The sequence below is a fragment of the Danio rerio genome, chromosome 17 (genome assembly GCF_052040795.2).
Source record: "Danio rerio strain M-AB ecotype USA chromosome 17, GRCz13ab, whole genome shotgun sequence".
Lineage (NCBI taxonomy): Eukaryota > Metazoa > Chordata > Actinopteri > Cypriniformes > Danionidae > Danio > Danio rerio.
The window spans coordinates 32,344,712-32,362,422 of record NC_141037.1 but is presented as its reverse complement, the minus strand read 5'-3'; the positions used below and the strand labels follow the sequence as shown (position 1 = coordinate 32,362,422).

At 34.8% G+C, this 17,711-nt stretch overlaps 2 protein-coding genes across 19 annotated transcripts in view; one reads left to right on the top strand and one right to left on the bottom strand.

Annotated features, from left to right (window-relative positions):
• Positions 1-10,102, top strand: part of evla (Enah/Vasp-like a) — a 78,301-nt gene extending 68,199 nt beyond the window's left edge. For 9 of the 18 annotated variants that reach the window (XM_087289439.1, XM_087289445.1, XM_087289436.1 and 6 more), the window contains 8 exons: positions 4,179-4,441; positions 4,974-5,101; positions 6,328-6,364; positions 6,489-6,534; positions 6,928-6,988; positions 8,916-8,976; positions 9,082-9,139; positions 9,228-10,102. In XM_087289439.1, coding sequence (XP_087145565.1) covers positions 4,179-4,441; positions 4,974-5,101; positions 6,328-6,364; positions 6,489-6,534; positions 6,928-6,988; positions 8,916-8,976; positions 9,082-9,139; positions 9,228-9,265 — 692 coding nt within the window. In that variant the 3' untranslated portion in view covers positions 9,266-10,102. 18 annotated transcript variants of the gene reach the window in all.
• On the bottom strand, positions 9,701-16,170 carry degs2 (delta(4)-desaturase, sphingolipid 2). Its single transcript, NM_001163366.2, is given in 3 exon segments — positions 9,701-10,957; positions 12,402-13,144; positions 15,871-16,170. Coding segments are annotated over 3 exon segments (969 nt in total). The 5' UTR covers positions 15,953-16,170; the 3' UTR covers positions 9,701-10,813.
• Positions 16,171-17,711: the final 1,541 nt, after the last annotated feature.

Genomic DNA, 17,711 nt, shown 5'->3' with positions numbered 1-17,711 from the left:
CCACAACGATATCATACTTTAAACTTTAGTTGATGTGTAATGTAGCTGTGTGAACATAAACAACATTTCTGAATGTAATATTCTCAAAGTTAGTTAGAGACATTGGCTTTTACAGAGTTAGCTTAGAAAAGCCTACAGCGAACTAAATTTAGGGACTACAAAAAATACATTCGAGTTAGTGAGATCACAAACACTTCAGGTTACATGCATTCACCTCGCGCGCACACCCTGTGCAGTGAAGGGGCGTGGCTAGAGGCGCTGTAATGTTATAGCATGGAAAGTTAGAATGTCGTGCAAAATGCTGCTATTTCCACAGAGCTTGTTCTGTTTCTGTATTTGGACTTCTGAAGGACAGTACACAAAGATAGAAGTGCTTACAGTTTCATTTCATTTATGTTCCAGAGAATTATAATAAAATATACAGTTAGCATTTGACAAAGGATAGCTTCCAGAATCTCTCCCAGTTCAGAGCTGGATTTGGCTAAAAACTCCTAAAAGGAGCAGCTCCAACCATAATAGACGAAGCTGTGGATTGTGAGCCACAACTTGTATGTATTTTTATGTGTTAAAATTTATCAATTACATGCATGAAATGCTGCTTGGCACTCATATTTATCAGTCAAACCCCTGTAAACAGCCACAATCTTCAGCTGCAGTGTCTCTCTATACGGCATCTTACTGTGAGTTCTACATCTGAAATAACCAACTAGCAAAAGATATGAGAAGGAGACATATAACGAATCACAGCACATTATGTTAGCTGACCAATCAGAGCCTCTTGAGGGCGGGCCTTTAGAGGAACTGGGAAATATGACAGTCGTTTTCATGTTAGCGGAGTAGCAGTATATAATCAGCGTAATGTATATAAAAAAATAACGTGATTTTTCACAAATGTAGCATGAGCACACATTGCTTTGCAACTTATAAACACAACCAAGCCTTAAAAATACACTCTGGACCACCCCTTTAATGTCCACATGAACTGGAAGATGCTGAGACTTTTATTTCAGCATGTTCATGTACTTTCATCTGAAAAGAATATTGAGTAGAAATCTTCACTTTCTTTTTGCACATCATTCACTTATAGCAAACTAATGGTAAAAGGCACCAACCTGATTTCTCCAAGTAGGATATGTTCCTGGATTAATATCTATGTTGATCCTTGAACAAAATTCCCATCAGCCAATCAGAATTAAGTGATTCGATTAATATTTAGGCTTACGGTTAGGTTTATGCAAAAAAATCCTTGTTGCCTTAAATTTTTAAGCTGAATCAAATTAACCTTATGAGTCATTGAACCTATATTATGTTAAACTGACTTAAAACAGTTTGCACAACTTAGAAAATTAAGTTAGAAAACATGACTACCTTAGTTCAATAAGTTACAATGACCTAAAAACATATGCCTACAGGACTAGTTGATCATATATTTTTTTACTGTGTACACAAGTGTTATCCTGATATACTATTATTCCTCTCTGATTTTGGGGAAAAATTACAGTTATGGTTGGGTTTACAGGTAGGGAACAGGTATGAACAAAAATGCTGTTTTTTGTTCTTGGCAAAATCATTACATGCTGGTAGGGGCAAGAATATTGTGGCAGAAGCCTTCAAACTGATGTCAACACAAGCACCAACACTCCAAATGCAGAAACAAATAGTCAGATATTGATTAAAGATTACCAAAACAAACTTTTTACCACAAATACCACCTACTGTCCCAAAGTCATTTTACAATATTTGAATGAAAGATCAGAAAAAGGCAATAGATACAGTGGCCTATAGACCTTGCAGCACTGAATGTTCATTGATCTTGAACATCTACTTTGCAAGTTTGAATGCTTGGTTTTCTGTGATGTGTTGTAATGCAAATCCAGGCAGTTTGTCACTAAGATAACACCATCTAGCTGGCTAACATGGATGAGGCTTTGTCAAATTTGCTTAATGCCTTGGAGTATGCAAGAACTAAAAGGCAATTGATAATGTTTCGCATTCTATGCAATTTTTTTTTTCTAGAAAAAGTGTTTATGAATTTACATAATGATTTTGTGTGTATATATATACATATATATATATATATATATATATATATATATATATATATATATATATATATATATATATATATATATACACAAAATCATTATGTAAATTCATAAACACTTTTTCAAAAAAAAAAAAAAAAAAAAAATATATATATATATATATATATATATATATATATATATATATATATATATATATATATATATATATATATATATATATACACACATATCACCATGCAGATGTTTTGGGTTTTTCCCCATAAAGATTCTCTTATTCTTACCAAGTCTGTACTTATTTGATCAAAAATACAGTACAAATATTATTTGTAAATGATTATTACTGTTATATAATATAGAAAAAAAAAATTATTTCTGTGAAAAATTAACTTTCAGCAATCATTACTTATGACTTCAGTAGCTATGTTTCTATCCACCTATTTTTTGTGTGCATTTTGAGTATGCACATAAAACAGTTGATGGAAATGCCAAGATATGCATCAATTTTGAAAATGTGCATTAAAAACATGTACACATACTTAAGTAAGATAAACTTTTTATTTGACAAAAAATATGTTCTACACACTACGATGGTATTATGTTTACCAAACAAATTCCAGTATGCGCATTAAAAAGGTCATGTGATTTTGTTATAAGACATTATGTGATAAAAATATGTGTGAATGGACAAACCAGCAGGCTGAGCACATTGTAAAACATCTGAAATGTTTTTTTGGTCATTTTAAAATGCTTTAACCAGTTCAGCATTAGTGTTTTTATATTATTAATTATCTCCAGAACTGTCAAGAGCATCTTTGCTCAGGGTCTCGTGTCTTTAAAATGCGTGTCAGCATTGTCTTCAGAGGGGCAAGTAATTTAATAAATAAGGAAAAGATTCACGCAGCTTCTCCACTGCAAATTTCGTTTTTACTTTTAAAATTTGGTTCCAGTTAATCAGGAAGTGACTATTTTGTTCTCTTTGACTCATTGGATGGAAACGCTGCTTTATTTGCACATCTTTTAAGCGATATTCCAGATTTGCACATAAATTTAATTTGCATCTTTGGATGGAAACAACTAATGTCACATTGTCCTTCAGAAATCATTTTAATATGATGTTAAACGTTTCTTAATTTGATCATGATAAAAAATTGTGCTGCTATTTTAAATATTTTTGTTCAAGACCCATTGATGAAGAGAAAGTCATTTCCTTTCAAATTTACAATCATTTGTATATCAAAAAATGTATTTGCTGACACTTTAAATCAATTTTAAATCATCCTTGCCGAAAAAAAAACATTAATTTCTTACAACTCTTACAGACTCGACACTTTTGAACAGTGTATATAATAAGATACACATTTTAAAGAAAACATTATTCAAAATTAAATATTTTAAATTATTTATACCTAATCACATTTGACAAAAAAATATGCTGTCAAAAATACATATTCATTATTTTTTTTAAGAACAAACATTAGTTCAGTTAAAAGGATCCCAAAACTAAAAGATCTATCATCATTTACTCAATCCTCACTTTTCATAAACCTGGTTGAGATTCCTTCTTCTGATTAACACAAATAGAGATGTTCTGATGAAATCAGGAAACCTGTAACCATTAATATTCATAGTATTTGTTTTTCTTACAGTGGACGTCAGTGGCTACAGGTTTTAACATTTTCCTAAATACCCACTTCTGTGTTTAACAGAAGAAAGAAACTCAGAAATGTTTTGATGTAAATGTTCATTCTTGACTTAGTTTCTACTAAGCCGGCAGAAAAATAAAAAGTTCTTACTGCTGAGCCCTTATTAGTATGATTTCCCAGAAACTAAACACACTGTAGTGCAATCAAAACATTTGCAGTGTTTGTTTGATCATCCCAACCAGCCACTCTGCAATACTTCCTGAATCGATGGTGTGAGTCTAGGGCGGGTCTATCCATTTACTCGACTAGTAGCAGACAGAGTGAGAGTCCTGTAAACCTGTTTGCAGTTCTGGTTCCTATCACACAACATACACACTTCACCTTTAAGTCAACACAAATGTTCCTTGTTCCAGTGAATTTCATTTCTGCATTTTAATAACTAACCCCTAAGTCTACAATACAACAGTGTTTCTTTCCATTCTTTCAGCAGGTCCTCCCGTCCCACCAGGTCATCCCTCTATGCTCTCTGCCGCCCCTCCTGTTCACCCCCCTACCTCAGCATCCATGGTGGGACCACCAGCCCCGCCGCCCCCTCCCGGTCCACCTCCGCCTGGTCCGCCTCCACCTGGACCACCGCCGCCTGTCACAGGACCCCCTCCAACGCCACCTCCACTGCCGGCTGGTGGAGGTCCTGCTCCGTCAGGTCTGGCCGCAGCACTAGCCGGTGCCAAGCTACGTAAAGTTCAGCGGGTGAGAGCGGCACATTCTTTCCCCAAACGTCAATAATTGTTTTAGCAGTAGGTGTGATAATCTATAAGGTGATAAGTTGTGAGTATATTTCAGAGGTCTTATCCAAGAGGTCTTAAAAAGACTTTTAAAAATATCAAAAACTAATTTTTTGCCCTCAAAAAGTCCTAAATTTACTGTTGTTGGTCTTAAATAATTTTAAACAGGTTTAATTTTTCAATGTCCGTGTAAAGCTACCCAATCAAGCCAACACCCATCCGATCACTGACATTTCAGCTCAGTAAAAGTTTTAACAAAAGTTTATTTATTAACTCTACTTACCAATATGGTTTATTTATCTTCCTTTCAAGAACATTTTTTATGTTTTAACTGGGCCATTAGAAAAAATCCTTGGCGTTTAGCCTTGTCTATGTCTAAAAGTTCATTCATAGCCATCATAAAAAGCTCTTAAAAAGTCTTAAATTTGACTTGATGAAACCTGTAGAAACTCTGATCTTTATGGCTGATTGATTGTTTAATGTTTGATCTCCTCCAGCCAGAGGAAAGCAGCAGCAGCAGCAACAACAGTAGCAACAGTAAGAACGATGCCAGTCGCTCCAGCGGTGGCAGTGGTGGAGGTGGAGAAGGTTTAATGCAGGAGATGAACGCCCTTTTAGCAAGGAGGTCTGACTTAATCCATGTCCTGTTTTCATACTATGTGTTCTGGCTGCATGATATTCTGTTTCAACATTGACATTGTGATGTGTGCATCTGCAATAGTAGCATCAAGTTATGTGCTATGTTAAGTTGGGATTAAAATTGGCCACAGTGGAGAACACATAGGAGTTGTAGAGTCGCTACGGAGTCTAATCATGATAGAGTCAAATAATAATAAATAATGAAATCAAATTATAATATATTTTGCATGTGTTTATTAAAGGGGTGGTCACTTTTTTGTGTAATTTTAAAGCTTGGTTGTGTTTATAAGATGCAAAGTCATGTGTTTTCATGCTACATTTGTAAAAAACTACATTATTTTTTCATATATCTTACTTTATTTTATTCAACTTCTCGGCTAACATCAAAACTACATATTTCCTAGTTCCTCTGAAAGTTGTTTACACTAGAAACTATGCAAGTAATAGATCAATTTTAACAAATAAAAATACTTCCAGGTTGTGGCTCATAATCCACAGCTTCATCTATTATGGTTGAAGCTGCTCCTCTGAGGAGTTTCAGTACTGAACTGGGAGAGGTTCTGGAAGCTGTCCTTTGTCAAATGCTAGCTATATATTTTTATAATTCTCTGGAACATAATTAAAATTAAATTGTAAGCACTTCTCTCTGTGTGTCATGTCCTTTGGAAGCCCAAATACAGAAACCGAAGAAGATCTGTGGAAATAGCAGCGTTTAGATGGCATTTTAGCTTTCTCTGCTACATTACAGCACCTCTGGCCACTCCCCTTTGCTGCACAGGGTGTAAGCTTGTGGTGAATACGTGTAACCTGAAGCGTTTGTGATTTCACTAACCCGGATGTAGTCCCCAAACTTTGTTCGCTGTAGGCTTTGCTAAGCTAACTCTGTAAAAGCTAGTGTCTCCCTTTGCATTACATTTAGAGATGTTGTGTATGTTCATACAGATACATTACACATCAACTAAAGGTTGTTTATAGAATTTAATACAGATGCACTCATTACTAATCCCAATGAGTTTAAACATATGAATTCTTGTCAAATTAGGCTATTCAAATTATCTGGTGAAATTGTATTCATCTTAATATATTTTGCAGAAAAACTTAATTTTCGCAATGGGAGATTTCCCTGCAGCCCTGCTATCTGTGATCTGTATCATTTGATCTGTGGTTTGTGGTTATACAAAAGTTTGATTGTTTACTATGGTTGTTCTGTAGGAGGAAGGCCTCAGAGAAACCAGAAGACAGTCAAAATGTAGGACTTTTGTATATTATTTGTCTAAAAAAACACACACACATGCTGTTCATATAAGTTTTTTTATGTTTGTTGTGTGTTATATCATATCTCATTAGTGTTGTACTGTATATCTCACTTGCAGGAAGAGTCTAATGGATCCCCTTCTTCCTCCCGTGGACAAAACTCAGGTGTTTGTTTCTTTCTTTTTTACTACATTAAATGTATAGTACTGTTTCTAAAATTTTAAAAATAAGTATCTTTACTAATGCTTTAAAAAATAGTGAAACAATAATATTATATCTTATTTTTCAAAGTTTGCGTTTTCAGTCTGCCCAAAACATGTTTGTTGAACATATTAATGCATGATATTCATTGTTTTGTTGTTGTTGTTGTTGTTGTTGTTATTAACAATGCTGCATAATTATTTTACAAACTACTGCAAACTTATTATTCAAAATATACATTACAAAATTAAAATACTATAAATTAGTAAAACTAAAAAAGTTTTTATGGTAAATTCCAAGTTGTATTCAATGTCGTAGAGCAGATGCATCATCCTTTATGTAAATATTGATTCTCAGATCCAGTAAAAAAGCCATGGGAACGGGCGAACTCTGCAGACAAGTCTTCAGCTGTGTCAAGGTATGTTTTCACAGATTTATGCTTCAGTAAACATCACATTCTTGACCCTGTTCAGTGAGTTCTTTGTGTTCTGGCTTTTGATGTTTCTTTTTATAATACTGCCATTTGTTAAAGCATTCCTTGATGGATCGCAGTAAAATAACAGATTTAATCCAGCCTAGGTTTTCTCTAAATGTCTTGGTTGGCTGTACAAATGGTCATGTTAAGGCCATAGTAAAACTCATGCAACATGAGCCTGCAATGACCTAAATCCAAACAAAGCCGGTTTTGCTTGCTCTCAGACGACTAGAAAAGTATAGGTGTTATGTTTAGGGTAAACACAGAGAAAATAACTCTGAAAATGAGCCTATACGAGGCTACATTTATGACAACAATGTACTAATATCAGAAAACATTTCCTCTGCGGCTCTGCTCTACAAGTAAAAACGCTGTTAAAATCCGTTCACGCAGATTTGGCAAAATGACTAAAATTGCTATAACATGTTTGTCAGGCCAGTATTTGGTGTCTAAAGAAACACAATAAGGATTCGAACATACAAGGCCTCATTGATGCTGTGCAAAAACTATTCTGAGTTTGTTGTATGATCTTTTCACAAAAATGTTTGTGTGAAGAAAACGAATGAGTATGTATTTCTCCTCCAGATGTGACATTTATGAAATTGTGTGCAGCGGACTCTTGTCAGATCTCTTCTTCATAAATGCTCCCTAAATAATAACATACAAAAATAAATACAATAACATTTTTTACAAAATTCTTATAAAAACTTTTTAAAAAAACACATTCTAAATAGAAAAAACTGGATGTTTCATATCATTAAAAAATTATGATGAACCCTTTTCACATTTCAGGGTTTCTTAGCAGCAGAAGTCGCCATAGTTGGGTAAACTTACGGTGCAGTCAATGGGAGAGTGCAATACATTTTTTTACAGTCCCATTTGTTGAAATAATAAAAGAAAAATGTCATGATGGTGTTATCAAGACTTTCAGAAAAACTTTAAGCCCCATAGACGCTGCATTAGAAACACCGTGCATAAGCGGTAATTTTTTTTTAAAATGTGTAATTAGACACAAATATGATATAATGCATGCATAAATGCATATATTGATGCAGTTTTTTATCTAAATATTATACACTTTCAAGGATTTAAGATTATAATGACCGTTAAACACGTCAAGTCTTGTGAAAAGTGTACTAATGCTGCTCAAATGTGCCATTATTATACTTACACAAAATTTATATTTTATATAAATATGACTGATGTTAATGACAAAAACTTTTCAAGTTAAAGGCTGATGTCTCTATTCACAGAAGCAGCAGATTTGTTTTGATTTTGGATACTTTTTTGTTATTCATTTTTTATTGTGAATTTTGCGCATTAGCAATTTGTTTTAGAAACGTTTTCACAATTAAGCTTTTTAAGCCCCCAAAACACCACAGTCATTAAAATTGGCATTAAAAACTATAATGCATGAAACCTTTTTAATGTCATTTGAACAGCTTCTGAGATTACATCAGTAAACATCAAAAAGTTAATAGTTACTTTATCTAGAAGTTTAAGCTTGACTTGCAGGTAAATATTTGATCATTCACGTGAAGTTTCACAAACTAATTTTGAGAGGAGCACTTGATCTGATTGATCGTGGCTGGCCTCTCATCTGTAATCATTAGTTTGCCAATCGGATTATTCCAAACTCACTTTAAATAGCTCGTCTAGCATTACTCCCTTATCATTTTTTAAGAATCCACCCCATCTCCAGGGAGAGCTCTCGAGAACTAACTCATATCCCCGTACATGTTCATTGACCAGACGTCTCAGAGCTCAGGGTTTTCTCTCCCTTGACAGCATGCTAAACCTGCTATTATTAATAAGCAATATCGAAGTGTGAACTCTTGACGCTTAAATATTTTTGATGAACACTGTACAGGGCAAAACCACTCGGAAGCACCAGTGACGCAGAGTCATTCGACTTTGACAGAATGAAACAGGTTGGTTGAGAATATCATGCTTTACTACTGTACTGTGTATTGCGCTGGAAAAAAATGAGAACGGACTGGTTGGCTAACAGTGATAAAATCTGTTGCGTTCACAAGGAGATCTTGGAGGAGGTCGTTCGTGAATTGCAGAAAGTAAAAGAGGAAATAATTGATGGTAGGTTTTGAGGAATCCAGGATTATTAAAAAAAAAAGTTTTTCATATCTTGCAAATGTTAACAATGTTATCTTTTTTTTTTTTTTAGCCATTAGAAGGGAACTGCTGAGAATTGGCTCCACATAGTTTTATGAAATGTCAACGACGACGACTGATAATGGCTGAAGGTTCGGGGAAGTACAAGAAAGCGCACGTGAAACAATTCTGACAACATGTCTGCAACGGGACGGAGACCTCAGTTGCAGAAATGTTGCACAGACACAAGGCATTACCAAGAAGGACAAGGGAAAAGCTGAGGAAAGTGAGTGACTGTGTATGAATGAACGAGCAGATGGAAATATAGACCTTCTCACTGAATTTTCTATTTCCTCCAGTATGAACGTTGAGACAGTCCACTGTGCAGCTTGCTGCTCTCGCTCTTTCAAGTCTTTAAAGTCAACAAGTTGGAAATTAATGAAGATATTTTTGTTTTCTAAGTTTATATTGTTTCTTTGGTCATTGTTATTATTGTATTATATTAAATAAGAGAGATACAAAGTTGCACGACAGTTATTGTCAGCCTTTTATATTTTATATTACCCCTCTTATCCTTTGGTTTTAAGTACAAGCTGCACACGTTTGTGCTGAACGACCAGCAACTTTTTCTTTTCCTTTTTGCTGAAGTTCACTTGAATTGTGTTTTACATTGGTATGAATAAATAAGGTTATAAATACTCTTTCGATGAGTTTAAGAGATGGACATGGAAATATTGAAGTATATACACACACGAAAATGTGAGCAATTATTGGAAGTGGCATAAAGTATGGGATGAATTGTTTGAACGTACAATGTATCTTGGTTTAATTGGGTTGATCCTGATTTTAAGTTGATGTTAATGTTTCACAGAAATGAGAATTAAACACGTGGTAAGAGTGTGAGATTGATGTAATTAAAAGTTTAAAAGCTTTTCCCCCTTTTATAAAGTCTCGTTTCGTTCAATTTTTTTTAAAAATATGAATAACTCATATTTTCATTAGATATTAAAACAGACAGTTCTGCTCCCCTGTAAAATCTGCTGTCTTTCAGAGTAAGGCTGTAAGAAAGAGATTTATTGAAATAGTTAAGCTAAACAAACATATTCTACAACAACATCACAATAATGTTCAGTGTTAAACTGTCACAGTGCAAACGACAGAACGTAAAGTATGAACTTTGTCACAAAAGCGCACAAAATTGAATATTCTGTTTTCAAAAAAGCCTCACTGATATAAAGGCATTTTTTAAAGTCCGCCATTCCATCTCAGCTCTTCTTTTCTTGAGATGCAGTAATTGAGAGAACAGAGTGGTGATAAATGACAATACAAACAAAAACTGCAATGGCCTGGTACATGTATTTGATAAGATGCACATCAAGTTTCACGATTTAGGAATGAATGAGTGTATGCACATATTTTGAGAAGTGCTTTAATACACCCAAATAGTAGATCATGTACTGTAACACGATAGTGTGAAATTATTCTTTGGATATTGTAAGGATGTTGCGATGCAATGAAATGCAGCGACTGTGAATGGAATAGAATAAGTCCCAAATAAGAGCCTGCAAATAGCAATTATGTCTCATTTGCAGATTTGTGTAATATATTGTGTATATACCCAGTAGCATGTTTGGTTAGATTAGTAGTCTTACACCTAGTTTATTCCTTTTTGCCAAGTGTGTATTGTCTCTTAATTCGGGCGTAGGGGCCGATGGAGTCATCAAATACAAAGTCCCACAGAACTCGCATCCAGGACGTGTGTTGAGGGAGTGAGTCATAGTACTCTGCTGCAATCCTCTTCACCTGGACAAAAAGAAAATCCAGAAATAAACAAATACTTATTGGGAAATGTCTAGGAATGAAATGCATTATGCAAACTATAAAGTCTTAAGAATGAAGAACAATAAAGCAGCTGAGGTGTAAAGTGAGGGTGGAGCGGTGGTCAGGTTCCTGACTGTCGTCATATCTTATTTCAAGGTTTAAACATTAACAGAAACAAATGTACTGTATGGGTAATCAGTTTAAAGATAGGACATGATTCTTTTATGCTGAAGTTATGAGTTCTAAAATCTCTTAACACAGTTAAAATGGACAAAGTAGTAATTTGAGGGGGAAATTAAGCAAATATTTGAATTCATTGTTAGTTTCATGGAACTAAATGTCAAATTCTTTCTCTTAATCAGTAACTGCCAGAATCAATGCAGGGCATTACCATGACATTTCCACTTCAGCTGTAGACTGAAAAGTAAACTTCCTGAGGTGTATTAAAAATAGGGTTTCTTCTTGGTAATGGCACTTTATTGACAGTATAGACCACCTTTGCATTTACACTAAAACAAAGTAGTAAAAGCGAAAGGGATTTTGTGTTGAGGGTTATTTTATTTAGTTTGCAAACAGACACTAGTGTTCTGAAAATTATTCTCATTCACATGGGCTTGTTAATATGATTAAACCACATGCATTGTAGACCAGTAGGTGGCAATCACTTTCTAATGTAACCTTTCAAGTAATTCTCAGCTTACATTACGAAGACTTGGAAATCATTATAAAAATCCTGTAAAACCTACAATTTTTCTCATTTAAAGAAGTGAAAAATGTTGTTTTTAGGCTCATAAAAAGCAGGCACTGTGTGTGTAGTTGATAAAGGGTGCTGTGTTAATGGCTCTCAGAGAAAATGAAAGGTCAATAGGGATGTGCAATGTACCATATTTGGTTGTACTTTATTGGTTAGACGTGGAAATTAATTTAGCTGTCATTTCTCAATTGCATTAAGATTGCCTTTGCTTTATCCAACAAACTAAATTTATTGTGCATAATATAAAAGGTCAATGCAAGTTTCTTTGTATTCTGTTTGGGAAGAAAATATGGACGTTATATTTTTTTAAATATTGTATAATCATAAATAATATTTGCCATTAAAGGGAAAGTTCACCAAAAACTTTCTCTCACTATTTACTCTAAGTGGTTCCAAATATTTGAGCTTCTTAATTCATATTAGAAGAAAGCTGAAAACCAATAACCATTGACATCCAAAGTAGGAAAAACAAACACTATGAAAGACAATACAAGTTAAGAATTTTTCAAAATATCGTCTGTGTTTTACAGAATAAAGAAACTTAAATGGTTGGAACAAGTGCATGGTGAGTAAAGGATGATACAATTTCAGTTATTGGTGAACTATACCTTTATTATTTACAACTTCTTACCATGCATCCATAAAAATATTGATATAAAGCCCAAATCGTACCTCAGGTAATTTGCTTCCAGGAATGCTGGGAAAGTCGTGATGCTCCATATGGTATCCCACATTGAAGGTTATCAAGTTGAGTGGGCCGTAATAAGAGTACGTTTCATGACCTTTCGTAAACATGTAGTGCTCAGCAATGAAGTGTCCAGAGATTGGATGCAGGCCCATGCACAGTATAGAGCCAGAGATGAGATAGACTATGGGCTTCAGACCCCAAAAATAGTAGATGATGATGTCTACCACAAACTGTACAGCTGCATTCAGCATCTCCAACCTGGTCACGGGCTTTGGGTTGACGATCAGTGGCCGGAGCGCATAGAACAAAGGCTGGAGGAACAGCCAGAGCACCTTCCTGGCCGGAGTGCAGAAGAACCAGCCCTCGAGGTCAGTAGGAATATCCACATCCAAGCCATCTCCACCCAGATAGCGATGGTGGTCGATGTGGTACTTCTTGAAGGATGCGGAATATGGCAGGCCAATGGGGAGATTGGCAAACATGGCAAACCAGCGGTTCCAGCGTGCCCTCTTTGTGCCGAAGGCCACATTGTGAGAAATGTCATGGATGGCTAAGGTCAAAGAGTGGTTGATGCAACCACCAAACGCATATGCCCAAAACAACACCCACTTCCAGGAGAGCTCATGGACCATGTAGCACGCCAGGAGCTGAGTGAGTACCATTCCTGACACCACCCATTTCAGCTGTGGGTCATGACCCATCAAAGACTTGATTTCAGGATACTTAGCTGGAGCGAGAGATAACAAAATGTTTAGAATTCAAAATAATACTTTGAATAGGAGAAAAATAATATTTAACTTTTATACATGTATACACAGTGTTCAGCATAAATGAGTACACGTCACACAACTCTTTTAGATTAATATTTTCTATAGAATGCTTTATTTAATTATAACTTTTTTTTGCAATAACGAATTTGAGAGTATATACTTAAAGGATTAATAGAGATTATCACATTATTACAGTTGCTAGTGGTAACCAAACATGTTAAGGCGCAGTGTTGCATAGGTAGTTAGGTAATTACTAATCCTCCCCACATGGGAGAGACCTTCCCTTAGCAGAGTGCGTTTTTTTAATTAGCAGATTTGTTTGCCCAGCTAACCCTCTGTTTACCCATCATCCTCTGCTATAGAATCTCTTCATAGAGGCTCCACAAAGAGACTCACTGACCACTTTCACCTGTAAAATTACATGTGACCCAAATGCAAATCTACCATAACACTTTTTCATGCAATTTGAATAATGTCTGTTTGCAAAGTGTTCACATTGCTATTTTTTTTTTACTAATTTGTATTAGCAAGTGAATCATTCTTTGATTATGGCATTAGCCAGGAAGGAAAATTATTATTATCATTAAACACAGAAATGTTCCTGGTTTTTCTTCCAGATGTCAAATTATCCATGTATTTGTTTCCCCCTTTAAATTTTTACATATTGGTCAAACAAATGGCCCATACAAAACAAGCACAGCTGTGGCCATCAACAGCACCAGGCTTTAAAGTTTGATAATGTTCATGTACAAATGCATGTGGAGATACTTGGATGCCCCGTTTGCTGCTCCTTGAGTATCTGCTGAGCAAGATCACACCCGTCATTGCCTATTGTCGCGGAAACGCTCAAACAGGTTTATTAAGAACAACCCCTGATGCAGCTCCTGGGAGTCATATTTGAGCCTGAGGTAATACAGTGTGTACGCACCGCTTTTAAACACTGGGCAAGTTCACCTGTGTAATGAATAGCCAAACGCCATAAAGTGTGTAAATAAAATTACCATAAACTGCACTGACAGATGCCGGTTCAACCCTAGATAGTGTTGTTGTAAAAACTGCTTTAAAACAAGCAGTTTTGAACTCTTTCATACACATTTTTTTGGATTAATGTAATACTATACTACGTAATATTTTGTAAATAGTATCCGTGTCGACATTCCTTCTGGAAAAGTCTGAAGATGATGGAAGAATACATTATTAATATTTAAAGAGTTCAGGTGTAAACCTACCCATGTTTTGTTTAGCTTTTTTGGGGTGTGGAGGGGTGGGATTGTGTCAGGGGCTAGATGCTCCAGATAGAGAACTAGTCATTTCATCATGGTCCGCTCCTTAAACCCTTTAACTGCTTGGTCTACCAAATGGCTGATCATGTTTTTACCATTTTTAATAACAAGTGTTAAAGTAATTTAAAAAATGTCTGTTTTAAATAATGGTTTACACTATACAACATTGCTGGTTTACAAAAAAACAAATCAAACAAACATAACCCTGTTGCTCTAGTACATTTAATTTTGGTTTTATTGTAAAAACAAACAAACAAGCAAATATGTGAAATGAGAATCTGAAATATTTTAAAGCATACTTAAAATAAACAAAACAAAGATGTCTTGGTATTAAAAAATATTTTGTTTTGATTGTTTTTGAATAAATTGGTCTTAAACTTCATATTTTTTATAGTATATGTATTAATTCAGGTGCTTTTACAATAAACCAACACATGGGATGTGTTGAAAAAAATGCAGAGTGTGTTAACTAATGACAATAGGAGTTAAAAAATGCCATTACATTTTTTTTCGGGGCAGTTAAAGGGTTAAGCCCATTTTTATTACTTATTTCCAAAACAAGGGGCCCCCATAAATAGCGGAACGTTGCTTCCATAGTGCACATGCAAATATTAAAATCTAATCGCAAATGGCTATAACTGTACTTTTTTTACATTTAAAATATAAAGGTCCCACTTAAAATATATTTGTACAATGCACTTTATTTGCCAAATATAAAAAATAAATTCAAATTAAAAAAATAAATCCAGAATTTACAGAGAAAAAAAATCTATAGAGAAAGAGAGTGCTTTGAGTTTAACTGCAAGGGCCCCATACCTGCAATTGCTTAGGGCCCCCAAAGCACTAAGTCCGCCTCTGCTCATAAATGTATTTTATAAGGCAACTGAGCTCGTGACATACATCTTTAGAACTATGGTCACAAGACAATTGTTACCAAACAAGACGCACTTATGATGCCAGGAATCGTTTTACAAATTATCACCCCTGAAGCCATTGTCTGAGATCACCCAGACTTGTATCTTAAAGACGCACGCTTTCATCCGGCGAAAATGAGCAATAACGCTGTAGTTGTTGTTGTTGTTGTTGTTGTTCAAAATTAAACGCTTTTGAAGTAACTTACATTTTACTAATTATATCCATTAAATAGCATATTCATCGTTTAAAATTAGTGTTTTGTTTTGTGACAAGACACTTAATTGAGCTAAGATAAAGTGCTTAACTGACATTTGAGTATTATTTATATTAGCATCACGATAAAAAATCTAACACGCTCTCAGATGGTTCAGTGGATATTTAAACTCAGTTAAAATAAGTCAGTTAACCAAATTACATCACATCTAATCAGCATGTTTTAATTAGTTTGACTTATTGTGTATTTCTGTCAATAACTTGAAACTTACCCAATATTTCTTTTCTTCTCCACGTGTGCGGTTGTTCATTATACACCCATTCAAAGTCCCAGCGTCCTGCTGCTTTGCCCATTTTGACACCTGTGCGTTGCTGCTTGTAATGAGCTCAGGTGATTCCTCGCTTACTAGACTCGTTTCGGACACGCCCTCTTAGATAAGAGAGGGAGAAGGTGTGCCTGTCAGGTCAGTGCACTGCCAACGGTAACTAACTTCAACCGAAACCCTTGTGAACTAACGAGATCGGGTTAGTCAGCGAGCACCCCAGCCTGTTGTACAGTCTACTTGACAACGCTTCAGAGTGGAATGATTGGCTACGTGACTTCAATGCGAGGACATAGTCGTAATATGCAGTGGATGTTTATATATATATATATATATATATATATATATATATATATATATATATATATATATATATATATATGTGTGTGTGTGTGTGTGTGTGTGTGTGTGTGTGTGTGTGTGTGTGTGTGTGTGTGTGTGTGTTTTTTATACTTTTGCAGTTGAATTTACTTAAGCAATGTCCAATTTCACAGTCCTGTAATTCTGGTCTAGACAGGTTTGCGTCACATCACCGCGCGGGGGCGTTCATGCTCTCTCTCTCTCTCTCTCTCTCTCTCTCTCTCTCTCTCTCTCTCTCTCTCACACACACACACACACAAACACACACACACAATTCAATAACTGCTTTATTGGCATGACAAGTTTTACAAATGTATTGCAAAAGCATTTATAAAGTTTACATTAAAATGATCACATATTAAAAAAACACAGCAAATAATAGTCTAGTATTATAATATGTAATATAATAATAATAATAATAATAATAATACAAGTAAATAAATAAACACACACACACACACACATTCAATGACAGACATACGTGTTGTACAATAATAATGTGGTTATTGTATGATTTAATGTATTTTAAGACATGATAAACAAAACTCACTGAGAAAAACAGATTTAAACATATGAAGAGTTTCGTTGCAAAACGAGATATATCCAGTTTGAGGAATGTTGGTTATTTGACATTATTATTTAAGACATCAACAGTCAAGTTCATTCACAATTTTTGTACATTAAACTATTACTTAAGCTCAGTGAAGGCCAGGAACACAATATTTTCAAATCCAGGATATTTTTTATTTAATTTTATGTCCATAAATAGCTCATAAATAAGTCAAAAACCATGCCAATATGCAACAAACATTGTCAAACATCTTAATTTGGTAAAAAAAAAAAAACAATACATCATAAATATATGGAATAATATATACAAAGTTTGAATAATAATAATACGATTCTGAGTTTTAGCCAGAACGTGCACAACGCAACATAACATAATTTTTTTTTTCACCTTATCCACCTAAGGCTATATTCTACTACTGTAATACGTTTAAGAAAAGCTAGTGAATCAATGTTTTGTTTGATAAGTAAGATTAAGTTAGTTAGATAAACAACTTGTAGCTAGTTACAGAAAGAGTGGAGGGCGGCTCCTTCCACACCGTTGCTGAAAACCAAACCTGTATGATCAAAGCGGGCGGAACCGCGGTGTCACAGTTCTTGTCTCTGTTGTACCGAGTCTGTGACACAATCTCGCCTTGTCCCGTCATATTTAATAAATTATTTCACTGTAATAATCAGGGCTTGACATGAACTTTTTTGATCACCAGCCACTGTGGATAGTAGATTTGCAACATTACCAGCCACTCAGCAATTTCACTAGCCACAATTATGTTGTTGGGAAAATATATTTAATATGCATAAATCTGACTTTATCATGGTAAATTTACTTGATTTATATTTTGTAATGTCCACATGCCTCCTCA